Source organism: Pungitius pungitius, chromosome 20 (genome assembly GCF_949316345.1).
Source record: "Pungitius pungitius chromosome 20, fPunPun2.1, whole genome shotgun sequence".
Classification (NCBI taxonomy): domain Eukaryota; kingdom Metazoa; phylum Chordata; class Actinopteri; order Perciformes; family Gasterosteidae; genus Pungitius; species Pungitius pungitius.
The window spans coordinates 8,625,940-8,649,760 of record NC_084919.1 but is presented as its reverse complement, the minus strand read 5'-3'; the positions used below and the strand labels follow the sequence as shown (position 1 = coordinate 8,649,760).

Here is a 23,821-nt window from a genome sequence, read left to right as displayed (position 1 = left end):
AAAGACAAACCCAAAAAGCCTGCCCCAAAATCAAACTCTAAAGGAATATATATGGTATTCAGGTCAATAAAGAGGCCTTGACATGTTTAATAAATAGAGATCAGGCTTGTGTCCTAAGGGAGCTCCAGCTTTGAGTAGCTGACTCGACTCATCACCACTTGAGTCCACTGAAGCAGGATAAGGGTTTTTGATGCCTTCGAGTGAGCAGCAAAACTAAGTGATTTTCAGCGGGTTTACAGGGAGGGGGTCACGGGTTCAAGTCAAACATTCTTTTTTACACAACGGAGGATAGAAAAAAAATCAAATGTTGGAGCCTGGAGGGTCGAAGGGATCACATGAGATGTGGGCAAAGAGTGAAAAGTAAATTCAATTGCTGTACATCTCTAACATTACAAGTGTAAAGATGAAGTATCTGAGAGGTATCTTTCAGTCAAAATAGCTCGAGTTACCAAACTGCACTTCCTTATTAAAGCGGCTGTGCTTTGCTTGAAATACATCACCAAAAAATAAGAATTAAATTGCTTAATCAAATCCTACTTCATCTCTTTTAATCAACAGCCATTTTCATACAGAGTCGCATCCCTTGTAGTTGGTTGGAGACCAAATTCACACACTCCACGTTTGCACACAGGCACACACGGATTAGGCAGCCAGTGATAAATGGAAAGCGGCAGCACAGAGGGAAGGGAAAGAAGCCTACAGTGTCCTAATCTCATTAACTCCTGTGTTAGCCTCACTCTCAGTGGATTAGCATGTGCTGAGCCAGGCGGAGGGAGACAGAGAGACTGAGAGGAAAGTCCCAGGGACCTGGAGAGAAAAGAGGGACAGAAAGCATCGCCGCCTCTCTTTGAGATCACGCTGCATCGGGGTTTGTCTCTAGCGGCTGGAACCCCCCCGTGGAGACGCCTGCTTTGGCTCTGCCTCTCATTATCGTTCACACACAGCGGAATATGCTTTATCGTAATAAGGAAATACAGCGACATTTAGATTTTTGTAATTTTCGTCTGTTTGATTAACTTGTCTAGAAGTAGGATAATATTTTCTGGATTTTTTTTCTTTTGCAAAAGTACCGCCGTCAGGCACGTTAATGAGACTGAAAGGAATTGTTGAGCCAGGATGAAAGGTTTCCTCCCTTTCATAGGTGACTGACGCTAATAAAACTGCAAATCTGTATCTAAAGAATACCAGGTGATACATTTGCAATGCTAATGCATCGTTGTACAACAGCTCAACGGCAGCTTTGAGAAAATCAATATACTCGTCCTACATAAAGTCCTTCTGTACACTTGTATAAAAGTTTAGAGAGACATCAGAACATATCAGGGATGTATGATTAAGTGAAGACACATTGGCACCGATCGAAAGAAAACATACAGTCTTATTCCAAAGACCCAAACATTACCAGTCAACGAAGAGGGTCACATCTCCGTCTTCGCCGCTTTCCCATGCCCAGCCCACTTGCTCCGGTTGCCACGGCAACTACTCTCAGGTCCATTCAAGAGACTTGGGAAAGCCAGCTCGGAGGATTGGGACCGACGCGGCGTACAGTGCCCTGCTGCTACCGGCCACAGGAGCCGCTCTCACTGTCAACACACACGGGAGGCTTTCTACGCGTCGCCAGACACACTTCACTTCGTTATTCACTTTGATATTTGGAAGTCCAACGCAAAAGTATTAGAGTTAAATGCGCAGATATTTGTAGTGTTGCAGATTAAACAGAGACATTGGTTAAACTTTGACCCTGGCGGTTCCGCAGCAGGGGCCTAAACTGTGATTAGTAAAGCGATGCCTACTTTGCAGATCTTTAGCTGAAACAAATTTCACAAATATCAATATTCTTGTGCAAAAAATATGCATGCTAATTATTTCGGCCTACATGCACAGCCTCCATTAATTTGCAGTTGCGTCGTGTAGCAGGCAGCCATGGCCAGAATGAAGCTTTAATTACAGCTGACTTTTTGGGGATTGTGAAAGATGTGAAAAAATGTATATTAAGGTTATATGCAACAACTCATTATCGGAGCATTTAAGGAGGAGTGATGGAGCCAACGGAGGCTTTTTCCAGTTACAGCTCAGATACCATTTTCCTGTTAATAAAAACAACTTTCACACTCAAGGTATGTGAAAATATCAGCTATTTAAAGCCCCGGGAAGACGCCCAACGTAAGTGTGAACACCTCAGGGGTTACTAGGATAGTGCTAGCGCCCCAGAATTGTGAAAGTTGAAACACCGCTTCAGGATCTCTCTTCCTCTGTCTTCTCTGAACCTTTTGCCTTTCATTTTTCTGAATTCTGGTCTAACTCTGTCCAACTCTGTGCAGCTGGAAATGCCTTATCTTGTGTGTCCCAATGGCCTCATAAGAGTCCTTTGCGAAACCCCTCCTCCTTTCCTCACAGCCCCAGAGGTAAGACCTTCTCCCTCCTAAACCCCCAACCCTCCACCAGAGCATCTGCTCCCCACACAGCAGCCTGCAGCCCTCCCTCCCTCACTCACTCACTCACTCACTCCGCCCCCCTCTATCCACTCTCCCTCCGGTTTGCTGTGGACAAGTGAGCTTCCCACCTCCAACCTAACCACTAACAAGCCTCCAATGTCTGCTGCACCTGCCCTGAGTGCATCCCAGCTCTCCTCTGGTCACGAGGAGTGTCCTCGCCACAACGTGAACGCATATTAACCGCTATTGGAATTTCAGAAAAAGAATGTACATATAGTCTCCTAATCTGATAAAAAAAAAATAAGCGATGATTTATTTTTAATTCAAATTACTTACTTACATACTTTTAAGGGGAATTTGGAACTTTATCAACCTCCAACCTTATTTTACCATGTTTTTGATGGGGACAACTATTTTGAATCAAAGAAGAATGCTTCAGGTAGAAGCCGATAAACAGACGGGTAATAATTGCCTGAGGCAACTCCTCACCGTCAATTTAAGTCCAATAAAAATGCTCGATTGCCACCAGTGATCACATTACGGTCTTTTTAGTGGATGCCGTCTGCAGCGTTCTTCAATTCTCGATCAATTTTAAACAAACCGTGGCTCACAGTTACACTTCATGACGTGTCGTTCGCCACACCTGTCTGCGTGTCTGGTTTACACGATAAAGCCACCACAGTAAGAAACGGAGGAATTTGGGACACAGCCATGGAGGCTCTTCACTTCACAGCAACAGCACTCGATCACACGCCAGTTGATCGCAGACCTAAATGAACTTCACAGACCTTTGGAATGAGAGCTCCCTTTAGAGGACTCGTTTGCCTTGCTGTTATCTGTTTAGTCCTCAAACTAACACTTGCGTTTCAGCACAGATGTCGTCTTACAAATATCCATATCCTAATAGCTACAGGTACACATTTGCCTTTCTTTAATACACGGTTTTGATTTTTGGTTATGTCATCAGAAGAAATCAGGAAGCCTCAGATAATTACTGTACAAGGGTGTGTGTGTGTGTGTGTGTGTGTGTGTGTGTGTGTGTGTGTGTGTGTGTGTGTGTGTGTGTGTGTGTGTGTGTGTGTGTGTGTGTGTGTGTGTGTGTGTGTGTGTGTGTGTGTGTGTGTGTGTGTGTGTGTTATTGTCAGGGTGGTCCAGTTGCCGTGTGCCTCGGCGGGGGAGGAGCATATCCGCAGTTCTGCTGAGTCTGTCGCATTAAACATTCAGGCAAACATGCAGAGACACACGCGGGTACACACGCAAATGGGCATACGAGTGTGTGTGTGCATGCACGCTCGCGCAGACACAAAGCGTTCGCTTCATGCCACAAATATACAAATACTGCGCTGCACACACTCGTACACACATCCGCAGGGCCTACACTTTCTCCCCCAGCACAGGTCCATTCGGATGAAAGATGACGACCCGGCGGAGGCACGCAGCCCTCGGATGTTGGCCACAACAGCTGTGACAAACGCACACACACACTCTGATTTGACATTCACGTGGCTGCATCACACTCGTCACTCGCTGAGCCTCTATGGTCGGGCAGATGGTTGTCTGCCAGCATTATGCGCTGTGTGTTTTCGTGCCACTTCATCCGTCTGCCACCTGTCCTACCTGCCGCCCCCTCATTGTTACACCAAAGCCGTTGCAGATGCTCACTTCTGTTTTTGTAAATGTCGTCCAAAGGGTTCTTAGAATATCACAAGGTAACGACGGACTTTTTAGGGAGTCCGACTGAAAGTAGCCTCCCTATCAGACTCCTCAAAGCTCAAAGAGCGCGATAGGTTCAAACATTTGACCTTCTGATGCAGCTCCTTCAAGCAGTGTCCGAGTGTCCATTGCTGTTTCACGTCTGGAAGAAATGATATTCAATTTGTCAGTCCAGATGTGTGTGTGTTTGTGTGTGTCACCCTCAGCCAATGCCTCATTACGGGTAATGGGCCTTATGAATCAGAAGCTAATCAATATGCATTACCATTAGCATTCATTCCCACGCAGGCGTTCAGCATCATCATCACAAAAGCGAAGGCGACGCCGTCCACAAGCCACGTTTGAGACGACATCACGTGCTCATGCATGCGCGCACACACGCATGCACACAGTTATTGAATAAGCAGGGGCACGTCAACCTGGTAGATTTAAGTGACATGAAGAAATTGACTAGTATCGGTTTTGATGCAGAGTCCCAGGAGATTATGTTTCAGAGGCCCCTTTTTTATTTTTACCTGGTCTTGAAACGTTTCTTGGGGAAAAGATTTCTCACCACACAAATATGTGTACGTTTAAAAACAATCTGTGTTGTGTTACTTTAACTAGAAAAAAGGGCGTTGTAATAATGTAGCTTTGCAGCTTTGCAGCCAATAAGGAAGTAATATGTTTGAGTAGAATGTGTTCACCCACAGCGTGCTACGGCATGCTTTAAAGCTCATTTGTAACCCACTGACACTTGAAGAATAAGACGGTGTTTTTCTTGTCAACAAATCCCATGAGAAGACTAAAGCATCAATGACTTGATTCCCCTAACAAGTATGGCTTCGGTATGCAAAGCCTGATGTATCTGATTCTTCGGTGCCATAAAGTTCCAAAGCTACTAAAAGCGCACCAGGCAGATGTGCGCTGTGACATTTGTTCCTTACAATGAAGATGGGCATTGTGGTTTGTTTTAATCCCTCATGGGGCTGAAAATAAAAGGGCTACATAATCCTTCTTGAGTAATGTTTGCTCAATGCAAAGTGCCCTGCTGGCTTTAGAGAACGATTTAGCCCTTTAAAGAAAACGAAAACAAATGTGTGACCTGTCATTTAGATTTATATCCTCAGTATGAAACCAAAAGGCTGCAGGTAGTAAAACTTATTGCTGAGCCTTATGCTCACACATCTTTAACATCTAGATAATGGGTTTTATTTGTTTGTATCCGGATTGCATATTATTTTCTAATATGAACGCTTCAATCATTTTAGTGTTGTTGTTGTTATTCTTAAACCTGTCACTTGGAGTTGACTCCAGCATATGTGTATGTGTGTGTGTGTGTGTGTGTGTGTTTGGCATGTCATGTTTTGTGTGACCTGTTGTTGTCCTTCCATTCCAGTGAAATCTCTCTATTTCTATTTCTACCTCAGTCGTTGCGAGTGTGTGTGTGTGTGTGTGTTTGGACTGGAGTGTGCCGCTGCGTCCTGCAGTACCTGCATTGTGACGTCCCTTGAGCGTTGTCGTGTGTTGTCATTTTCTGTTTAACAGCACTTCTTTAGTCCCGCCCTCTTTGTGTTTGTGCGTTGTGCTCAATCCTGTGCCGTGTTGACCCTTTTTTTGACCCTGCTGCCCTTACCCCCCTTCTCTTGTGTTTTTTCTTATAGTTGCAGGACCCCCGCATGTATGACCAGGTCTATAGGTACTTAGACCTTCCAGGGCAGGTATGTGAAAATCCAGCCATTTATTTTAAAAACACTGTGTGTGTGATTTCTGGTACAGCAGCTCACTGCTTTGTTTCTTTATCACTGTGTTTTTGTGTGTGTGCTAAATCAGTCATGTTCAAGTCTGGGTGGTAGGAAGTGCTATTCCTCAATTTACTTATGAAAAAAAATGTATTTACTACTTTACCACTTTGTTAGTTTATATTCTAGTAAAAAATTTTACTCACGATAACTCGATTTGGCCCAAGTCCGTCGATGAGTGCTCCCTGTTCCCCAGTCTGTACGACAGTGTTCCCTAAACCCACAGAGCTCATTCAGTACTGTTTGACTACTTGAAATCACCTAGTTTACATTTTGAAAGAGGTGTAAAGTGTGTGTCCTTCACAGTAATAGTAGTAAATTCTTCTTCAGTCCCTCGTGGCTGTTTGCATTGCTGACAATGAAGACACTAGGATGTCTAATCTGGTTTCTCTTTGTCTCTTCCTGCTTGCCTCCTTTTCCTTTTTTCCCCATCCACAAACCATCTCCACAAACAAACCCAAACCTCCCCCCCCCCCCCCCCCTCCGGTCTTCCATCACTCTCCGTGCCAAAGATGAAGGCGATAGAGCGCCCCCAGGAGCCGGAGAAGATACCGCGGTTGCCTCACGATCGGAAGAAGGAGTGGCAGAAACTGGCACTGGGCGCCGAGCTCGCCCAGGACATTCCTGACGACAAACACAGGGAGGCCAACGGGTCTGCAGGTTACCACGACAACAGGTACGTCCAATAATGGTCACACGTCTCAGAGTGAGGGGGAAAAAGGGTTGTAACTACAAACGCAAAAGTTGGAGACAAAATATTCATGTGTGCTTTCTTCCACTGAGAAAGTAAGGGCTACCTCGCCTGACTCACTGGATATATTCAGATGGGCTGACAATATTTCAGCAAGACATAGTTTACATAAATAAATTCTGCCCACTCAAGAGGACGAGTTCACTCAGTTCGTTTGCACTTGCGCTATATGTAAAGTGCAGCGTCTTCAGTGCACATTTAATAATTTCTCTGACAGTCAATGCGATCAATAAAGAAATATTTCATGCAAAGTGATTGTTTATCTGATTTGTTAGTGCCATGGATAGCTGACGTGAGGTATTTTCTCCAGGCACTGATGAGGAATTACGCCGCAGCGTCAGCGCATGTAGATGGTGGTGAAAGTGCTCCTTTGGTTTATCACCCGAAAGCCACAGAGTGTAATGAACACACTCGCCTGGACAATAAAAGCAGTCCAGCAGGGCCGAGCGAGCCTCGTCGGAACGATCATCGAAGCGGAGGCACATTTGCATTATTCCGAATGAATAAAAATATATCTAAAAGATACAGAAAGAAGCAGATAAACTCTAATGAATTGTCTCTGAGTAACGTCCCTCAGAGTAAAAGAATGAATTGTTAGCTTTGACCTGAGCCAAAGTAGAATTTGATACAGCGTCACATGATTCTACTTCTTGTATTTGTTTCTTGTTTTAAATTATCTTGAGCAGATGGGTCCAAAGAAAAAAAACAAGTAATTTCTAATTACAACTCAATGTGTAGATTTCTCACAAATTCTCAAAAACGTGATTTGACAAGCTTGGACATGCTAATTACATCCAATCTTTAATGTAAATGTCTTTAAGGTTCATCACGAAAATCGTTATTTAATCGAAACCTTTATTTCTACACTTTTTTTGATCAGGAGTAATTACACTGCGTGCATAAACATTTACACCGTCTTTGTCAGTCAAATTTAAATCCACTGGGTGATAATTGTTCCTAAACCTGATGCTGTATCCTCCTCCTCCTGTAAGATGATTTACAGGAAGAACTGCTGTGCATATCTATTTCTTCACATTTCTGAACAAAATTCCAATAAATCTAGAGAGCTTATGAAAGAAAAGTGACTTCTTTGGTGGAACTGCTCTCCGCTTCTCGATATGTGCAGTAAGAACGCGCAACGGGGGCCTCACGAGATTGTTTGATGGTTGGAAGCCACCGCGAAGAGGTTTGGATAAAAAAAAAAAAATCCCTCAGAACTTCATCACGTAAAATCTGTGGTGAATATGAAATGATTTTAGAGTTCAGAGACTTTGTAAACAAAGAAATGCAAGCTGTCAGCAGGACCTTTTTTGTTCAGTCTTAAGGGGCCACGAGGGGAGAACTGGAGCTACGCTACACGTAGCATGACCAGTAGTCCGTTGTTGTGTTCAAGTAACATCTCATTAGGGAGCAAAAAAAAAACCCGACTGTAACGACAAGAGAATCTATATGAAATCAGCGAGGTGAATTCAAAGGGCAACCAGACACACTGTGAGTTAAGGACGACATATCTCTGTGCTCAGGGCTCCCTCGTACATGGAACATTTGGACGGGCCCTTCTCGCTGGCGGCGCTGCCCTACACCCAGATGAACGAGCTGCTGAACCGTACTGGGGACAGAATGTATTCACGGCCCCACGACCCTCCACCGCCTCCACCCCTCATGCACCCACTGGGAGAGATCAAGCCACCCTCTGTGATCAGGTGGGACAGGAGACCACACACAACCTCAGTTTCATGTCCCATCGCAAACCTTTTTCATTCTTTTGGGCTCTTCCACATTCCCAATTCGGCTCGTCTGATGCCACGAGCAGATCAGACAAAGTGCAAGCCCGTCCCCGTCTATTTGGTTAGCTGGTTTGTTCTCGCTCTCTTTCTTCTCCTTCTTCTTCTTACGGGTCAGCTGGTCGAAGTGAGTGGCATTTCATTTTTTTCTCATTCTGTTTGAGAGGAAGAGCACTTCGTTGGTATCTCCGTTACAGCTCCGCAGAGGGACACAGAGGAGAAGGGATGGAGGCGTAGGTGGAGGATGTGCGGATCAGAGCTGAGGGGAAAAAAGGAAAAGGCTCAGACCAAGGCAGGATCAATACAGCGTTAAGGCCACTGAGCGCATTACAGGTTGTTTTTTCTGCAGCACACTTTTGCTGCATGTGTTACTGTTTGAAGGGATGGAGCGATCAGGTAGAACGATTAAGCATAAGGCTGCAGCTCCACAGAAATACCTCATTGATTTTTCAGTCCTTGCAGCCATCCAAGGATGCAAACTCTCTCCAGTCATCTCGTTTTGATTTACTTCTACTCTTCAGACTCTTTCTGACCCGAGGTTCTGGCGTCTTGCCGTTTCTTCAGTCATCGTGTTCTATATTGAATTTTCTCACTTTACCTCTTTGCCATATTTCATGTAGCACTTGGAGGAAATACTCCACACGAGATTGATGCCCAAGCTGCACATTGTTCCACTCAACAACAACAAATCGTTGATCGTGTGACCTACGTTTTTTTATTTTAGATTCTGAACAATGCAAAACAACCTTCGAGCTTCATGGGTAAAATTATATCAACGTTTTGTCCCCCTCAGAATTTAGCAGTTTAATTCCCCGCCTTTAGCTCCTTTTCTATTTCTTCTCTCTTTCTTCATGTCTAGTTCCAGTTCGGGGTTCTCCGACAGCAGACCCCAGTCTCCAGCCCGGACCGGAGGCTTCAACTCCTCCAACACTCCTCCTCCGCCGCCTCCCCCTCTCCCACCTCCTCCTCCCCCGTTGCCCTCCTCGAGCCTGCGGGGCACTCCTCCTCCTCCCATTCCTCCTCTACCGGTCCAGCAGCAGCCTCTGGCTATCCCGCCTGCCCCGGCTCCCCTCCAGATCGCCCCGGGGGTGCTGCACCCGGCGCCTCCACCCGTGGCGCCTCCCCTTCACTGCTCCCCGGCCCATCTCCAGCAGGTCCTGGACAGGGGCCCACCCGCGGGCTCCGGGGCCCAGTCGGACGGCAGCATCCTGCCTCCTCCCCCGCCGCCTCCGCCTCTGCCCCACCCCGGAGCACGGGGCTCTTCGCCCTGTCACTCGGGCCCGCCGCCGTTGCCGGCCTTCCCCTCGGCAGGAGCCATGGCCTCCCCGCCGCCGCCACACACCCTGCACGATTTCGGGAGCAAGAGGCACCATCCGGCCAATCTGCCGCCCATCAGCGACGCACGCAGCGTCCTGTTGGAGGCTATTAGAAAAGGTGGGTCAGGCAAACGGTCACTATTTAGTATGAGGTGCAAGATGTGTGGATTATTTGATTGCAAAAAAGTAATAATTCAAAGTAATAATGCCCAAAACTCACTAAAAATCAGCTGATTTCTTGGTTAATTCCATATCTTTTTGGGGTTCCACGTGACTCAACCCTAAACTTTGCCCTGCGTCTTTCAGGCATACAGCTGCGGAAAGTGGAGGAGCAGCGAGAGCAAGAGGCTAAGCACGAGCGCGTCGGCAACGACGTGGCCACCATCCTGTCACGGCGCATCGCCGTGGAGTACTCGGACTCCGAGGACGAGTCAGAGTTTGACGAAGGCGACTGGATGGAGTGACGGCGATCGAAGGGATGGAAGAGAGGGAAGAAAAAAAAGCAGCGTTGGAAGCAGAGGACAAATGTGTTCAGGTGCCCCCCCCCAACCACTGCACTCCTCACCTCGTCATCAAAGAGACCGTTGTACTCTGGAAGGGAGTGAATCAGCGTTGTTGCCCACTTTTTCTTTTTTAATCGCCGTCCCGTGGTTCGTGTTTCAGAGTAGAATCTCCACTTGGCCGTCGCTCTTTCTAGTGTTTCAGAAGGAAGTTTTTGCATTGATTCTTTTCTGCACTACCACGTGACTTTTTTTCGTCTACTATTGTTATACATGAAAATATTTTTTTTTTTTTAAGGAACCACTTGTTTTTGTTTCTTATTGTACGTCGATGTGAAGAAATAAAAAAAAAAAAATACGAGGAAAATGGAAAAGGAATAAATAAAGGCATGTTGCATTTATCCTTGGTTCTCCAGCGTTTGGCCACCTGGTGGCTAAATGTGGCATTGAATGAATGCTGTTTTATTTTACTGTCTTTTATTGACCTTTTTCTGCTAATTAATTTGCAGTTTTAACGGGTCAGTAGTTGTTGATGCTGACCCCTTCATGAAACAGTCCCTCGGTGTGGGTTGTCTTTTTGATTTCTCTTGTTATCAGGACTTTGACTTTTAACCACTCGGAACAAGCAAACGATTGTGCTGGTATGTCATGTGACGATTGCTGTACGGTTGAAATTGAAGGAGAATCACATGTCTGCGTCAGGCCACACGCGTGCATATCCATCCACTTACATCTAACTTTGACCCCCCCCCACCCCCCAGGGAAATGTATGCCAAGAGATTGAGCGTTTTTGTCTGTCCAGCATCTATGTTGACATCAGGGAATGTCAGAGGTAAACGCTGAGCCGGCGTTTTTTTTTTTTTTTTGGTTGCATACTGAGCTCCCATCCTTTTCTTTTTTCTTTTTTTTTTGCCGTAGAAATGGAAGTGTTTAGATGCTGTAGTTGTACATCCGCTTCCCTGTCCTCGATGAATACTGAGGAGGAGAACTTTTGAATTCTAAAGTAGGTACCGAGTCTGACCGACATCAGATGCAAACCACTCAACAGCACTGAAGGCAGCTCTTCCCTCAGTTCCCCCCCCCCCCCCCCGTGCAGTGCACCTGGCCGCTAACGAGAAGCCTCTTTACCTCGTTTGGTTCCACAGCAGCAAAAAGAATACATTTCAGGCCTGAAAGACAAATACATTACGCCTTGTTTTGGCTCATTTCAAAGAAAATGTCTGCCATCCTTTTCTGTTTGTTTGTTCTTTCTTCTACTTGCCTTATTGTTCGTACAAAACGTATCGTTGAGTTGATGAATGTACCGTGCTGTTACTACTTACTTGCCTGCGCTTGTATGGATTTGCTGTTTCTATGTTTGGGGGGTAAAAGAAATGTGGGACAGAAACCCTGGTTTAAAAAAAGATTAGATCAATACTGTATACCATGTAACTTATGTAACTGTTGACTGTAACAGTTTGCTTGAATTAATAAAAATCTAATGTTTATGTTCCGAAGAATATATACATTTTTCGCACTTCTGAAGTTTTAGAACGTGATAAAGTCCCCAAAAGTGGCGAAATAAGAATAAGAATTCTTGCAATTTCAATAGGGCTTCGCCCGACTTTCAGTCGGCTCAGGCCCTAAATATATGTGAAATATCATCCATCCATATATTTTTAAGAAAGGATGTCATTTGTGTCTTTTAAATATCTTTAAAGTGTCAATTGATTAACAATTCAATCAAGCTCACAAACTTTTAAGGGGCAGGAGTCCTGAGGATGTTCTCTGGGGTTTTCCCCCCAGATGATCCACATCTGGACCTTCCAGATATTGTCTGTCAGATGGAAATAAAGGAATAAAAGTTTCACGTACCCTCACACATCAGCTCCCCCCCCCCTCTCCTCCCCCCCGCTCCTTCTCCTCCTCTCTCCTTCTCCATCACTTCTTTGTTCCCAGTTGTCAGTCTAAACAGAGGCTGCTCCGGAACTTTCCATGTTTATCTTGTCACTCTTGTTCTAATTTATTTTTCTCCTCCTGTCACTCCTTGTCCTCGCAAGAGTGCAGTTTCAAAGACGCTCTGGGCGTTGGAGCTTTCGTGTCGAGGTGGCGCGTGACTTCATGTCAGCTTCGGGGTCCGTGCGGATTATGACTTGAGTAAATCGCGCCGAGCTGTCATGGCGCCTCGCAGCGTACTGGCAGGAGGAGGCTTCACACCGGTGTGCGAAGAAATCCAACACACTTCACACGTTCAGCTTGAATGAACTGTATTCGACAGACGCAAAGTAGTTTTTGCAAATAATCATTAGCTGGTGCACCTCATCCGGATTAGTTTTTTCCCCCTCATTCGACAATACATCACACAGCTATTGTGCTCAAACAATTCATGGTAGAACAAAAGCTAAGAAAAACACAATCTTGCCCTAATGCTAAAGTGATTGCGTGTGTAATCTTCACAGCGGCAGACATCTTACTGGAACAACCCCCCCACTGCGGAAGTAGTTTGTGTAGAAAGCCTATTCTGAGCATAAACTTTGTCGATTTAACGAGCGGCTGCACAACGTATTACTCAAACCCTGTTTTAATTACCTAAGGACAGGAGGTTTAGTAGCACATTTCCCTGGAACATACAGAACCACAAAAGGTACAAATGATCTGCTTATCAGCGGTTTATTTTAGAGGATGACAACGCTTTCTAATGAGACTACTCCATCAAGGCATTTGGAAGATTTATAATGTGTAACAAAAGAAAAAAGCTGATTACAGATACAGAATACAATAACATGAGTTATAATACTAAAAGGCATGGCATGAAAGTAAGCCTTTGCATGATACAGGACTCTTGACCATTGACTTAAAACTACAGTTAAATGAAAGGTGAACCGTCAAAATACCGTGAGTTCATACTAATTATCATTACCCAACCTTTGTGTTATTTCATTGTCATTCATCACTATCGAGCACCCTTGGAAGTTGTTGAGGTCATCTACACCTTATTAATGTGTTATGCATTCAAGCATCATACAAATATTTGTGGCTTCAGATATTTGATCTATACTTCTGGCCAAAACCCCCCATGTGTTTCCTAGTTTAAGCAAGAAGGGCCTCTCTAACACAGGATAAACCACCATGATAACAAGGGCACCCTCAGACCTGTGCAGGAGGCAATAACGTTACGGATCTAAGTTGCCGCAGCATCTGCAAATAGTGAAACGCATTCTGTGGCTGGTCACTTAACTTTGAGGGTGTTATTCTTCCTTCGCGGTAGCTCCTTCTGGACCTGACGGGCCCGCGCGCCAAAGCCCAGAGACTGCAGGGACTCGGTGACGAAGCGCTGCGTGGGAGACACACACAGCATCACCAGCAGCTTGGCATCGCCGCCTGGTGGAAACGGAACGACGAGGAGGAGATCAATGAATGCTCGGAGATGTTGTTTGTCTTTCTAATATTGGGAACGGGACAAATGCATCTTCCACAGTATTCTCCAGTGAGTTTGGGTACGTTTACACGTGCGCATCCTGGAGCTAGATGGAGACATTTGGAGTTTTAACGTGTCTTCCCAATGGAAAGCGGACGTGAGAGACGCGAGTCTTAAGTCGTATGAAAGAGCGTGTGTGTGTGTGTGTGTGTGTGTGTGTGTGTGTGTGTGTGTGTGTGTGTGTGTGTGTGTGTGTGTGTGTGTGTGTGTGCGCATCTCACCTATGGCGTCCTGTAACACATGAGTGAGTCTGCTGTTCCTGTAGGGGACGTGTGGCCTCTGCTCGGCCAGAGCTCCCAGGACATCAGACAAAGCAGAGAGGCTGCGGTTAATACAGGACACCTCCCACAGAGCAGCCCCCGTAACTCCAGACATGCCTGGTACACACATACAGACACACACTTGTTTGCCCCAGAGCAGCCACTGGTTGCATCGGGGTCGGTTCGCTTTTGGACGTGTCCAAAAAAAGACCTGAATCTTGTGTTTTGTTTTTATTGTGAATGATCACTTGATAATTCATAGTGCAGACACTTCCAGAAAGTAGAAACCAGCATAATTTGAAACGTATTTGGCTAAAAGGTACAAGTTGTAACTGAAAACCATAGTGAGCTTACTTTGAATGACGCCCTTAATCTTATGAATCAACTCATCAGAGCAAAGGCGAGATAAAGGCAAACTTGAATTTAATTTGAAGTGGCGGATTATCCAAATCTTCTTAGTTAAGCACACGCCTGAAGCATTAACAGAGCAATAACACCCCCCCTCACCGACACACTCGCTCCCGGCCAGGTCCACCAGCTGCAGCTTGGTCCTGAAGGGAGCCTGAGAGACGCTGGGCCTCGGGGAGGGACACGGCGAGTGGGAAGGGGAGCGGCACGGCGAGGACGGCGTGCTCGCGAAGAGGTGGTCGTTGGACGAGCGGTGGGCGCCGGCGTTGGCCCGGCGACAGCCCGGGCTCCACCACTCCTTCTGGGCGGAGCGCCGCATCTCCGTCTTGGCACTCTGGAGCTTGCGGGCTTAGACGAAGGAAGAAAGAAGAAGAGGGGATTGAGTCCACGGCGCTGACGGCGCCGCGTCCGGGGGCAACTGGCGGCGCGTCTCACCCAGGGCGCGGGCGTTGGGGCTCTTGGAGGAAACCGTGAGGGTGACGATGAGGTGAGAGCGCGAGGAGTCGGCGTGCACGAGGGTGGGACAGTGGGCCCTGCGCTTCAGCACGCCGCCGACGGCCTGCATCACCTCGGAGGCGTTGTGCACAGGCCTGGGGGGGCGGGGAGGGGGGGGGGGGGGGGGGGGGAGAAACATCACACCATCCCAGTTATAATCACACGACGACGTATCTGAAAAGGGGCTTTGACGGTTGGATTCACCGCTCTGACGGCTTTGCTTTCAGCCACAGCAGGCAGCTGCTGGGTGTAAAAGCTCTAAAATCCCAGCATGCACTAAGGTGGATCTTAACAGCCGGACCCCTCATCAGGTGAAGCACAACTCTCAATGAATGCTCATTTATGCTCCATTACTGCACGATATGTAAATATGAAACTTTGCTGAACAGCGTGAAAGTGGATGATGTCATTGTTTTGATGTGACCCAGAGGTAAAAGGTTACATGATTGGGGGCCAAAGCAGCATTCACATTCGGTTGGAGCTGTGTTTCTGGAGAATTTAATTATCCTGGGGGGGGTCCATGCTAAAATCCAACCCCTTTTCCCATTTCACAGAATTTAATGCCTATTTTTTTCTCAAATTTTCTGCACACAGTCACCCTGCTCGGGGGTGCACTCACTCGTGTGTGAGGGAGGTGACCTGGCTGGTACCAGAGGGGTCGGTGATGACCTCCCGCCGCTGCTCGGCGCCGCTGCCCTGCGCATCTCTGGCCAAGAGGTCAAGCACCTCGTTGTTGTAGACCTCCATCACCGATACCTCCACCGTGAGGGTCTCGGCGGGCTTCTCAGAGATCAGCCTGGGTCACACACACAGAAACAGATACACAACCATGGACGCATAAACAAAAACAAAAAAACTCAACTTCAGCACATTATGAATCAATGGGATGAATTGATTTTCATTTCTGAGGGTTTGAAGAACAGACTAAATTGGGCCAGATCTCCCGAGCATAAAAAGACTATAAATGTCACAATCTTTCTCACCGAAAGAGCTCAGCAGCAGCCTTGGGGATGATTCCCTGCTGGGCCTCCTGCTGCGGCCACGAGTTCTGGGATCCCATCATGGTGTGAGTCTTCCCACTGCCTGTCTGCCCATACGCCATGATGCACACATTATAGCTGCAGGGTAGAGAGAGAGAGAGAGAGATAACGTTCAAATCATGCTGAAGTCATGCCGTCCTGTTATGCTGTTTGTGTATTTAACAGTTTATTTATTCAAGCTGGGTGCTGATTATTGAACAGTTAGAATGAATACACTTAAGTGGCACGTGAACTGATTTAGTCCTTCGTTGTCTGCTTTCACGCTCACCCGTCCATCAGGGAAGTAAGGAGCGGCTTGACCTCCTGAAACACGGCCTCCTGTGAGTCCTCTGGTCCGTACACTCTGGAGGAAACGCAGGGCAATGGTGAATAAACTGGGAACAAAGCAGACTGATGTGGGAGAACCATGGGCATGTTTGACTGTACCTCTCAAACTCAAACATCTTGTTTTGCACTGTTTTTATGCAATTCACCATCACAGTGTCCTTCAGACAACAAGAAAAAAAACACAAGAGAGTGAGAACTCTGAACCAACAATAAGATACAATGAATTCACTGAGCCTGGAACTCACATTGCTGATTACAGAGACCACTTCTTCCGATGACGTGGGCCTGACGGACGAAAGCATAGCTTTTCAAGCACAGCACAACTCAAGCCCAGTTATTTTACAGCGCGTCACGTTGCCATGACGGCTCGTCATGTTGACCCACCGTGATCCACAGGTGGAGGACGGGACGAAGTCAAAGGGTAGAAGCGGTCGCACCCGGCAGTGAACTCTGATGTTCCCCCTCAACTCCTGCAACGGAAGCAAATGACGACAATGAAGGTCGACCGGCTGTCTTGGCCTTTCTTTTTATTACCTTTGGAAAGTAAAAAATGTGCCGTTACCACCAGGGTGTTGTGCAGTTCTTTCCTCCGCTGCCTCTCCGCCCTGCACTTCTCCCTCTCCTCCTCCAGAGAGCGCTCCAGAGCTGCAACATCAGCTTGTAAAGCTGGGTTGGGAAAAGAGTCCAATCAATTTCCATTCATGGGCTGAGGTTAAAGGTTAAGCCGTTGTTGCAAGAATGTTGGGACAATTGACGAAACGGCCATCTTTAGAAAGCCAACCCTGGCTTCTATGCAGCTTTACATGTTGTGAAGAACCGGGTCTTCTCTTTTTTTTAAAGCAGAAGGCGGTAAAGTGGACAGCTGAATTGCTTTCTTTTTTTTTTTAAAGGCATGTTCTCTGGCGTGAATCTTTGAGTTCAGGCCAGGTCTTTAATCCTGGAGCACACAAGAGCAAACACACACCTGGCACCAAACACCTCTTTCCACTCATTCAAGAATAGCCTCAGATGAACATGAATGGAGCAGAATATTGTTGAGGGACTTCTGCGCTTAAAGATAATTTAAAACATAAATTGTCCTCAATAATTTCCGTAACAAAAGTTTTTTTAGTAACAAAAGAGCTCAAAGATCTTCTTTCATTTTAATTGACTGTTCAGTACGTACTGTTGCTTTGTCAGTATTACATAATCACAAACATAAGAACTGCACCTTTTTTTTAGCATTGCTTCATTTGCAGAATTTCTTTTATAGTGTTCTGTTAACTAACTTAAAAAATGGGAAATATTCAAACTATTCTAATCTAATAAAAAAAGGCAGGCATGTATTCTGTGTATAGAGAGGAAGTGAGAGGAAATGAACACAATGAGTATCTTACCTCTTCTTTTCTTCTCTACAATAAGTTTTTAACATATGTATATGTTTACAATAACAAATACATGAAGGTAAGTTTTTCAAACCAATTTCTATTCTAAATGGTTGGTTTATCTTTAATTCACAGCCCGCGTGAATCACATCATTTCAGAAAAAAGCGCAGCTTAAATTGAATGTATGAAAAATGTCATCGACATTTAAATAACAACTCAGTGTGACAGAAAGGGGAACATTTTCAAATTAGTACTGGTAATTACTTCGATTTCACCATCACCATTGAAAAACAAGAACAATCACTTCAATTAAAAGCGCTTGCAGCCTTATAGCATATAGTCAGGAGGATCTGTTTCAACCAATCATCAGAGCAAGTGACAGGCGGGGCTCCATTAGAACCACCCAACCTTGGACAACCCCGCGGGGCAGCGTGAGAGAGGAGATGGGAGGGACGCTGTGAGAGGATTATGATGAAACACAGGCTAATCAAGATATCGCCAGCACACAAGCTGTAAACCACTTACCGAAGCAGGGAGACGCACGGAGAGGAGAGAACACTAGAAAACGGGATACCAGGATGGAGGGATCTAAAAATTATGTTTTAAAGACCGTCTTTAATTGAATGATTGAAATAACTTCCGCTGTGGTTTGCCAGACTTGGCTGGCACTCGAGTAGAGTGACATTTAACACACAAAAGCCGAGCAAAGGCTTGTGCCCCCTCTATTAAGGATTACAAGTGCCTTGTTATTGTAAAACCCACAGGACCAAAGCACCATCTAGACTTTCATGAACTGCTCCCGTAAAAAGTTATCTGGGATTTCTTAAAACATGTGTGTGTCAACCTGTGGCTCGTCACACCCGGCTACTCACTGTGAACCTCGTCTCCACGGTGACCATTCAGAGAACAGCTGGCCTGCTCTACTTTTTCCAGCAGCTGCTTGCTCTGCTCCTCCAGCTCGCTGGAAAAACTGAAGAACACTGCGAAAAGTTCACTTAAGTCCAGCTTCACCGCCTGCAAACGAACACACACAGAGGACAAATCAGTTCCCTTCCCTTTTGTGCCTCTGTTTTCCATTTAGTGAAACAATGTAAGATTCACAAACACACACACACCACAGTAATCTGAGTGCATTTGTACCTGGACCTCAGCGAGGAGTTTGGCGAGGGACAACTGGGTTGTCTTCTGAGCGTTGCTGTGGTGCTGAAGCTGGTTCAGGGTCTCCTCTTCATGGTCGCGACGCAGTTTCCCCAAACACTGAATAGGATATGAGTACATATAAAGTACCACTTTATTTTTAATTCATGCAGAATAGGACCAGTGGATCATCCTCAACAGGTATCACGTGATACCTAGTTGAGTTGATCCAAGTTTGAACCCATTGCATTTGTTTTTGATGTTGTTAGGATCATAAAATGCACACAGAAGAATGTTGTGAGAGAGTAGGGAACAATTGTTATACCTAACATGTATAGCAACCACTCTGATCTTAGTCATTCGGTTGGAAGTCAATTTACAGTAATGCAAAGCATTAAAAGACATTGAAACTCACTGGTTTCTTTTCCAATAATATGCACAATGTTAGGATCCTGAAAGCGGCACGCTAAATTAAATTCCTTCTTTACACAGGTGCTGTTTCTGTCCTAAAGTTCTATGAAACCCAATTAAACATTAAACACTTTGAGTAAAGTCAGCTAATTGATTATGACTCGATTTAGTTGAAGCGTTGGCAATGAACATCGTAAGGCTCAGTCTACTACTTAGAATCTTATGTCCATATTCTCATAATATAACAGAGACATACTGTACAGCATCAAGGTGTTTGGCTCAGTTAGTCACTTGGATTTTTAGTTGCCTCTCTGATTAAACTTTAGGTGAAATTACATCACATGATCCTCCCTGCAGTCACAGACTGAGAAAATATTTCTGATTTAACCCAAGTGGCACAACATTTAGAATGATCTCCATCAATCAGTATCGAATAGAATAGAAAAGAGTGATGAGGGATTTCGCTTAAGGTTTAACCGTATGAGCAATGAATGGCAGACATCTTATTACCTCGGAAAGTCTTAAATGGAGAATAGCGTTCTCTGTCTCCAGCTCCAGTATTCGCTCCTCTTTACTCTGAAAACACAGTGAAATATTACAAACAGGCTGGGTTCGGTGTTTAAAGTCATAAACTCCCAACCTACAGTACAAGTGCATGACAATTCTCCAATTAACTCATTTCACATTCTGAATTACACTCCAGCAGAGATTTACCCTCAGTTTGTGCTCCAGCAGGTGTACCTGATGCGCAAATATTTGGTCCCGGTTTATAAAGAGAGGCATTTTTTCTTCAAAGAAACAGAAAAACGCTCGTAGAGAATCGTCACCCAGGGATCTCTCCTTCCACAGACGATCCAGTCACGTCCAGTCAACTCGAATAATCCAATTAACAACTTACAACAAAACGTCACCTGTCTGCTTCGGCATGGGGGTGGGGGGGCGTTTCCGGTGGCAGGTTATTCGTGGTGAAATTATTTTAATTTGGCATTCGATTAGTTAATAGTATTTGGTATTTTCTAAAAGAAAAAAATCCCCCACAGTTTTCCTAATTTGAAAGAGCTGATTCACTTTAATGTATGTGGTGGAAATTACTTTAATTTTAATTTAATTCAATTCAACTTAACGTGAGCATTTTTCCAAGTTGGTGCAGAAGTCGAGTTTCGTTGACCATTATTTAAAAAATCGAGAATGAACCTAGTGGTGACGTGAACGCTGGCCGATAGAGGGCAGCAAAGGCCTCCGAGGAGAGACGAGCCGGAAGCAACAACCGCGGAAGAACGAAGAAGAAAATCACTTCCGCACAGTCACAACTTCCCCGCCAGGTTTGCAGTGGATTCTGTCACAAAATGGCTAAAGTGAAAGACAAGAGGCGAGAGAAAATCAGTGTCGCGACTGAGGTGAGACGTTTGAACTATGTGTTTTCGTTAGCTTCCTCCCGCGTCTCCACAATACCGCACATTCAAATAGTTTACGTTAAATGTACAACTCACGGTCACACTTTTCATTCATTCATCCACCGTGCTGTCCGGTAACCCTCGGTGAATGTCGTCCAATAGCTGAACTATTTTTTTCTTCTCCCTTTTCTTTACATTTTAAATATTCTAGATTGACCGTTTGGAGGAGCGGCGGGCGCGTTGCCAAGACAACCTGGAGAGGGCTGAGTTCAAGAGCAGGAGAGAGGAGCTCTCTGACAGGGACAGGTGATGATGATGATGATGTAGATAGTGACGTCAATGATGCACAAGTAAACAGCTTGTCCTTATAGTGAAAGCTATCTAACCTGCCTGGTCTGATCCCATCTGCTCCACAGGCAAGACCTGGAGGACGAAATGACTATCATCAATGAGAGAGTGCTGAAGTTAGGTGGGTCTATATCCACAGATCTCCAAATCACTGTCCGGTATATACAGGGTATATATTGGCCAATATGGACATTGCGATGTACTTCTGCTGTGACCATGTCGGCGCCTCTGCATGTTGCCTTGTTGAGAGATTAATTCATTAATAAATGAGTGTGATAACTGAAGCGCGTACTAGTAGGATTGATTAGGCTACAGAAGGACCAGGAAGGACTAAATCAATAAACTCTGGTTTATATTGTTATGGTTTTTACATATTCACCTAGTTTGCCATTGGGGCAATATCTCACCAGCAGAGCAATGGCAGGTTTTGTTCCTTCACGACGGTAAATTTAAGTGATAACAGACATGTTGGCACCCTCACATAAATATTTGTTTGTCATTTCCAGACAAGGAGCTGGAGGCGTTAAGGGGAGATAATCGGATGAACATGCTGCTGTCGGTCGCTCTGCTGGTTGTCAGCGCTCTCTTCTACTTTGTCTTTTTCTACAATGAAACGGGGTCATGATAACGCCCGGCGGCAACTTAAATCGACCTGTGTCTTGAAAGAACAACGACCACTGGACGACGTTTCCCTGAGATGAAACACAATGTTCCTGTGGGGAGAGATGGAGAGCTGTGGTGCTGAAATCCTTCAGGTTCCCTCTAGATGGCATCATGGTCATCGTCCTGACACCTTCTGGTCATCGAATAGATGTTTCTCATGCACATCTACTTGGACTAGAGTAATACGTTTAAAGATAATACTGGGGTAACCTGAGTGATCATTTTTCTCTTCAGCTTGAACACAGGTCGGTTTTCTGCCAGTTTACCCGCTTATAAACAGTTAAATGGAAAGTTTATTACTTTTGCCTTATGCCACAAATATACCAAAGTAGTGATGCTTTTGTACAATATATCAAAGATATACTTCATCTAATGGTGCCAATAAAGTTTGCTTGTCTTTTGCTCACTTAAAAAGCATGTGTGATAATGCATGGTACACATGTCAAATGTACAGTTAAATGTATGAAAATATTAGTTTTTTCTCAAAATAAGAGTTGCACAGTATGTTAAATTGTAACGGCATATAGAGAACCTGAAGAATGTAATATTGTTTTTGATACTCATGTTGGAAAACTTTATGAATGTCAGAAATGTCTCCTTAATATGCATGAATAAAAGTACTTGATGCTAATATATAACATTATTTTGCATTACAAAGGCCTTTTTAAAGCTTAGTATGGTTTGTGGCGTTTATCATATGATTCCTAGTTTTAATAGAGACCCAAAATGGTCATAATTAACTGTCACTTTTGAATAATGTTTGTAATGTAAAGTACAACAAAAGGTTTAACATGTTAAACAAAAAGTTTTTGATTCGAGACATTTATTATTTGGGACACTAAATAAAGCAGATGTGTAATTCTTTACCCACTGTTAAGGTGTGAAAATGGTTGGTGGGAAGTATGTTAAGATGTTGAGATAAGTCTCAAAGGTCTTGAGCCCTTTCTTTATTCTCTCAACCAGTTTTTGTTTCATATTTCATTAGTGCACATTTTTGTACCTATACAATCTTTGTTTTTGGTCTGGTTCAGGTCATGGTTCCTCAAAAAGATCCTTTTTTTATCAAAGGGATGTTTAAACTGAACAATATGATCTGTTACGTTTCCCAATTTGAGGTAAAGTTGAAACGGTTCCATCATTTTTCTTAATGTCAACGTAAAACAACATAGTAAATACATAATTAAATGGTTTCTTAAACAGCTGGGTGCTGTAGGTTGAAATAAAAGGGACTCAAACAGGAGATAATGGTGCATCTCTTGGGAACTATTTTCAACCACGGAATAATACATTCATTCCAGAAAAAAAATCCATTTAAAATCCTTTCATTTGATGCAAAGGGGAGCTGTCTGGTTGCTCTGTGAATTCAGTCAAACGTATGACAGGACAGGCCATAATGTGTTGGGCCTCCCTCCTACACTGTGTATTATGACCAACACAGACCGCAGCACGCCTACGCTCCCTCAATCCCTCATCCCCGAATCAAACACATCCAAACAAGCCCATTACGCAACACTCAATCAATAGAATATTCCCTTTCACTTCATGGTTGATACTACGGCACATTTTAAATGTCTTTTTAAGTTAATAAGTACAAGACATGAGTCTGACTACTTTGATAAGTAACAGTTATTAAATTATGTTGTTATATTCTAGATTTGACTTTCGAATACCTTTTTAAGTATTTACTCTTAAAAAGAATAATGTTAAACCGGCTACTATAAAAAAAAGTAAAAGTTCCCTCTGCTCCATTGCTTGAACATGCAGGTCAGACGCTGACCTTTTGTGCAGTTTGGATTTTCACGACACAATGCGTTAAGTTGCCTCAAATCAAGACAGGACAGGACTTACACAACAATTCCTTTGTTATGGATCTGTCTGGGCACCAAAATGCCAGATGTCACCTTAAATGATTTTGTCTTGGAAGCGGAGGGGCGTTGGGCCTCCTGTGCTGCAGGGGGAAGGCGCAGTGTCAGCGCTCAGGGCAGCGCTCATTACGTAAGTCTGATCATCTCCTCAGGGACTCAACCTTCCCTCCTTCCAGGCCACGTGAGCCACACGACAAGAGCCCTCAACGTGCATGTGCCAGAGCCCGATCAATGCTGCTCGCAGCTTTAATTATAATAATTAATGATTTTTGTCACTTCGACCTGGTTACGGATATTGAGTTTTAATGATCCAAATGAAGCCAGAATGTGTTTGATTGGCTTGAACCCACTGGGACGTTCTCCGTAATTGA

The 23,821-nt window shown here is 44.8% G+C and overlaps 3 protein-coding genes across 6 annotated transcripts in view; 2 read left to right on the top strand and 1 right to left on the bottom strand.

Annotated features, from left to right (window-relative positions):
* The window catches only part of wasf1 (WASP family member 1), a 44,137-nt gene extending 32,370 nt beyond the window's left edge, over positions 1-11,767 (top strand). For 2 of the 4 annotated variants that reach the window (XM_037450301.2, XM_037450299.2), the window contains 5 exons: positions 5,792-5,848; positions 6,442-6,605; positions 8,204-8,383; positions 9,324-9,898; positions 10,087-11,767. In XM_037450301.2, the coding sequence (XP_037306198.1) occupies positions 5,792-5,848; positions 6,442-6,605; positions 8,204-8,383; positions 9,324-9,898; positions 10,087-10,244 (1,134 nt within the window). In that variant the 3' untranslated portion in view covers positions 10,245-11,767. Of the gene's footprint in view, positions 1-2,321; positions 2,406-5,791; positions 5,849-6,441; positions 6,606-8,203; positions 8,384-9,323; positions 9,899-10,086 lie in introns of all 4 variants that reach the window. The other 2 variants (XM_037450303.2, XM_037450302.2) reach the window with 2 other exon arrangements.
* Positions 11,768-12,179: 412 nt separating this feature from the next.
* Positions 12,180-20,299, bottom strand: kif25 (kinesin family member 25). Its single transcript, XM_037449432.2, has 15 exons — positions 19,895-20,299; positions 19,691-19,756; positions 18,773-18,889; positions 18,505-18,646; positions 16,830-16,933; positions 16,652-16,737; positions 16,513-16,552; positions 16,367-16,425; positions 16,209-16,283; positions 15,884-16,018; positions 15,520-15,696; positions 14,841-14,995; positions 14,505-14,753; positions 13,959-14,114; positions 12,180-13,640 (listed from the first exon to the last, which is right to left on the bottom strand). The coding sequence occupies exons 1-15, from the start codon at positions 19,961-19,963 to the stop codon at positions 13,489-13,491; spliced, it is 1,782 nt and encodes a 593-aa protein (XP_037305329.2). The 5' UTR covers positions 19,964-20,299; the 3' UTR covers positions 12,180-13,488.
* Positions 20,300-20,440: 141 nt separating this feature from the next.
* Positions 20,441-22,311, top strand: ccdc167 (coiled-coil domain containing 167). Its single transcript, XM_037449437.2, has 4 exons — positions 20,441-20,577; positions 20,786-20,880; positions 20,991-21,043; positions 21,429-22,311. The coding sequence occupies exons 1-4, from the start codon at positions 20,527-20,529 to the stop codon at positions 21,545-21,547; spliced, it is 318 nt and encodes a 105-aa protein (XP_037305334.1). The 5' UTR covers positions 20,441-20,526; the 3' UTR covers positions 21,548-22,311.
* Positions 22,312-23,821: the final 1,510 nt, after the last annotated feature.

Coding starts and splice junctions, on each gene's coding strand:
- kif25 (XM_037449432.2), bottom strand. CDS start 19,963: ATGCCTCTCTTTATAAACCGGGACCAAATATTTGCGCATCAGGTACAC. Junction 18,647..18,772: donor AACTCCTCGCTGAGGTCCAG/GTACAAATGCAC, acceptor GTTCGTTTGCAG/GCGGTGAAGCTGGACTTAAG. Junction 15,697..15,883: donor GCTGCTGCTGAGCTCTTTCG/GTGAGAAAGATT, acceptor TGTGTGACCCAG/GCTGATCTCTGAGAAGCCCG.
- ccdc167 (XM_037449437.2), top strand. CDS start 20,527: ATGGCTAAAGTGAAAGACAAGAGGCGAGAGAAAATCAGTGTCGCGACT. Junction 20,578..20,785: donor AAATCAGTGTCGCGACTGAG/GTGAGACGTTTG, acceptor TAAATATTCTAG/ATTGACCGTTTGGAGGAGCG. Junction 20,881..20,990: donor GAGCTCTCTGACAGGGACAG/GTGATGATGATG, acceptor TCTGCTCCACAG/GCAAGACCTGGAGGACGAAA.